At 35.1% G+C, this 3,275-nt stretch overlaps 1 protein-coding gene across 3 annotated transcripts in view; it reads right to left on the bottom strand.

The window, feature by feature from the left end:
• Nucleotides 1–3,275, bottom strand: part of Snx13 (sorting nexin 13) — a 94,739-nt gene that overhangs the window by 31,069 nt on the left and 60,395 nt on the right. For all 3 annotated transcript variants that reach the window (XM_028768782.1, XM_028768780.1, XM_028768781.1), the window contains exons 14-15: nt 2,253–2,357; nt 1,536–1,668 (exon numbers count right to left, since the gene is read on the bottom strand). In XM_028768782.1, coding sequence (XP_028624615.1) covers nt 1,536–1,668; nt 2,253–2,357 — 238 coding nt within the window. The remainder of the gene's footprint in view (nt 1–1,535; nt 1,669–2,252; nt 2,358–3,275) is intronic.

The raw sequence follows: 3,275 nt of genomic DNA, 5'->3' as shown, positions 1-3,275 counted from the left end.
TCTCTCTCTCTCTCTCTCTCTCTCTCTCTCTCTCTCACACACACACACACACACACAGTATAATTACAAACTACAATCAGTCAATCACTAATTTAAGGTGAAGTCACTCAACAACTGATACATGAGAGAAGAGCTCATACTTTAGAACAAAGCCAATTCAAAATATCTTAACTTAATTTATGTGTTAAAGTATAATATTGAGACTGAAAGGCTAGAAAAATGAACTGAACCAGTAAGCCAACGCTAGTCACACAGAATATATAGGTACGCAGCAGCAAAATCACACAGTACTTAGATTACTTGACCATGACTCAACTTATCTCATTCCATTCTGGATTACAAAACAAATTCACTTCAGAATTAACAACAACAACAAAAATTCCAAACAGATGAAATCAATACAAATAAATACTTTACAATAATTATTTTAATATGGTAACTTGACAGATGCTTTTGCAAACTTCATAAAACATCTAACATTTTCCAGTAGCGATAAGAACTACAGGTAAACTACAGCTTTACTGTACCCCACCCTGCAAACAAACTACATTTCAAGCAATAAACTTCCTTAACTACACAATCATAATTAAAGGCTTGTGTACTACCATATCTCTGTTTTTTAATGATCTTGTCCAAAAAGCTTATGGAAAAGTAAATGTTCATACTCAAAAGACTTCCTTACAATAATTAGTTCATCTAAATTTTCCAACTTCCTTTATCTTTACACGGCTTACTGATTTAGAACATACTACAAAGTTCAAAATCAGATAGCTAATTGGTCCTTAACACAGTCTATGAATTTAATCCCAGTAAAGTGACCACTGGATTTAGGAGTTTGTGTTTGAAGGCCTCTTGCTCCACCAGAATCCATTCCTTTCCACTTACATAACTATGGTTGTGCTTTAACTCAAAAGGCATTTAACAGACAGAATTGATGGTATGATGACAGCTATCACTCTGAACTGACAACTGACAGAAAGGAGGCTGGCAGCAAAGAAACTGCTGCACGCAGTGCTTATGAGTGGAAGGAGGGTGAGCCTAAAGGTCCTGCCTTGAACATTTCAGTACAACATGTCACATGAGTCCATTGCAGTCTCAGGATCATCATTTGAAAAAAAGATAAAAGCTAGAAATAACTGACCTGGACGCTTCAAGTAAAAGCCTCATCCATAGTGAGTGAGCAGTAGAAAAGGACACAATTAAAGAGAAGCAGCTCTAACCCTGTCCAGACCTCTCCAGCCTGGCACACTCTCAGAGTCATTGCTTTTCTCCTCAGTCACCACTCTCAATTACTCTCTACCTGTCACACAACAGGATCACCTCATAATTACGTATTAGCAAAAGAGAAATCATCAAAAAAATATTTTGGCTGACCTATATTAAGAAAACACTCTTACTCCTACATTCATTTAAACAATGTAAAATATATTATAATTTATATTTAGGGTTTAAAAGCATCCGTCTTTCACCATGTTTCAGAGGTCACTGGTAATCAGAATGTACACTGAGACATACACAAACGCTGTCTGCCTTACCTCCGTCCCCATCATCTGATCCTCTGAAACTAGGATCTTTTAACATGTCGAGCTCAGCTAGCATTCGCACATAAAGTGCATTCTGCCTAAAGGAAGGATAAAATCTTTCATCTCGTAGCATCAATTCATATACCTGTTAAAATAATTTAGGTATTCAAAAGTTAATGTACATTAATTAATGCTTTTACTAAAGTATTGCAAAAGCTTCCTCACTTTTTTTTTACAATGTACTTTTAAAATAAAGTATCAACAATAGGATGGTATAACAACTAATGATAAAATATTCTGTACATTCAAATGACAAAAAGTGTCCTACCTTAATATAAGTTATACGAAATTACACCATTTTTATGCTCTAGGATGAAGTACTTTCTAAGAAACAAATACATATTTTCAAGACTTATATTAAGATGAGGTTTTAAGGCATGTTTTATACATACACACACACACACACACACACACACACACACACACACACACACGCACCCCTAATTACTGAATTCTTAGACTACTCACTATCTGGCTCTTACTTCAGACTCAAACAAAGCAACTCAAAATAAAAATGTTTCTCATTGACCATTCAAGGAAATAAAAAACCCATCCACATTTCTGTAATTAAGTTATTACTACCCTAACATCATTTTAGTAACTATTCTACTTTTTAAAAATACATGTATGCAAACAGAAATATTTTTTCAAGAAACAACCTGTTAGTACCTTTCTTTGTATGTCATCAAAGATTTCTGGAGTTGGATCTTCATGATTCAAAGTATCTGCTAATTTTGCTACTAAATAGTCATCAACAATAACTCTTGGAGAAGCCTAAAAGAGAAAAAAAATGTTCTTTGTAATTTCTAAATATAAGTAAATACTAACAGGAGCTAACAACAGAATCATACCATTTTAAGTGACCAGATCAGAATCACTGGTTTCTAAACGACACTTCAATGTTTAAGAAAGCTAAAAGACAGCTATAGCGTTTTGTCCATTCTGTGAGTGCAGAAGATGGACAAAGATTTTTTCCTTTTTGAAGAGTTATTTACTTTAAGTGTCTAAGTATTTTTTTGTTCTGTGTATCATAGGTGTTCCTGGTGCCCAAAGAGTTCAGAAGAAGGTGTTGTACCCCCTTAAAACTGGACTGGTAAGCAGTTGTGCGCCACTCTGTGGGTGCTGTGGATAGATCTAGGTTCCCTGGAAAAGAAGTCAGTGTTTCTACACCTGAAGCCTTCTCTCCAACCCTGGCAAGCAGATTTAACTCTTGATTTTTACTGAGCAAATTTCCTCTTGCTAGGCCTTATTCCCCAACTGGAAAAATGGAGGTAATTCTACATAAGGTTATTCAAGATCCCTATTAAGGATTAATAAAGATTTACTTAAGACGTATTAGTAGAGTTTGGTACACAGGATACACTATCATCAGGAGTTGAATCAGTCAAGCAATGAGCAGTTAAGAATGTTAAGTATTATATGACTCACTGATTTGTCACCAGGTAATCCTTCTGAATGATTACCGTTACCCGAAATTTATTTTAGTAACCAATGTTGTATCAAGTTCCAATGTGATATGGGAACAAACTAAATCTGAAAGACAAATCTGTTACATAGAACTTGCATTTCAAAACATATGCTACAAATGCAGATACAGAATCTTATCTTTCTTTTTATATGGTACTGGGACTGAACTGAAAGCCTGTGCAAGCTAGACTGCTGCTGTACGCTAAGGTCCATCTGCAGCTCTCT

This window comes from Grammomys surdaster, unplaced genomic scaffold (genome assembly GCF_004785775.1).
Source record: "Grammomys surdaster isolate TR1022 unplaced genomic scaffold, NIH_TR_1.0 188, whole genome shotgun sequence".
Lineage (NCBI taxonomy): Eukaryota > Metazoa > Chordata > Mammalia > Rodentia > Muridae > Grammomys > Grammomys surdaster.
Note: the sequence above shows the minus strand (reverse complement) of the source record. Positions and strands in the feature narration are given on the sequence as shown.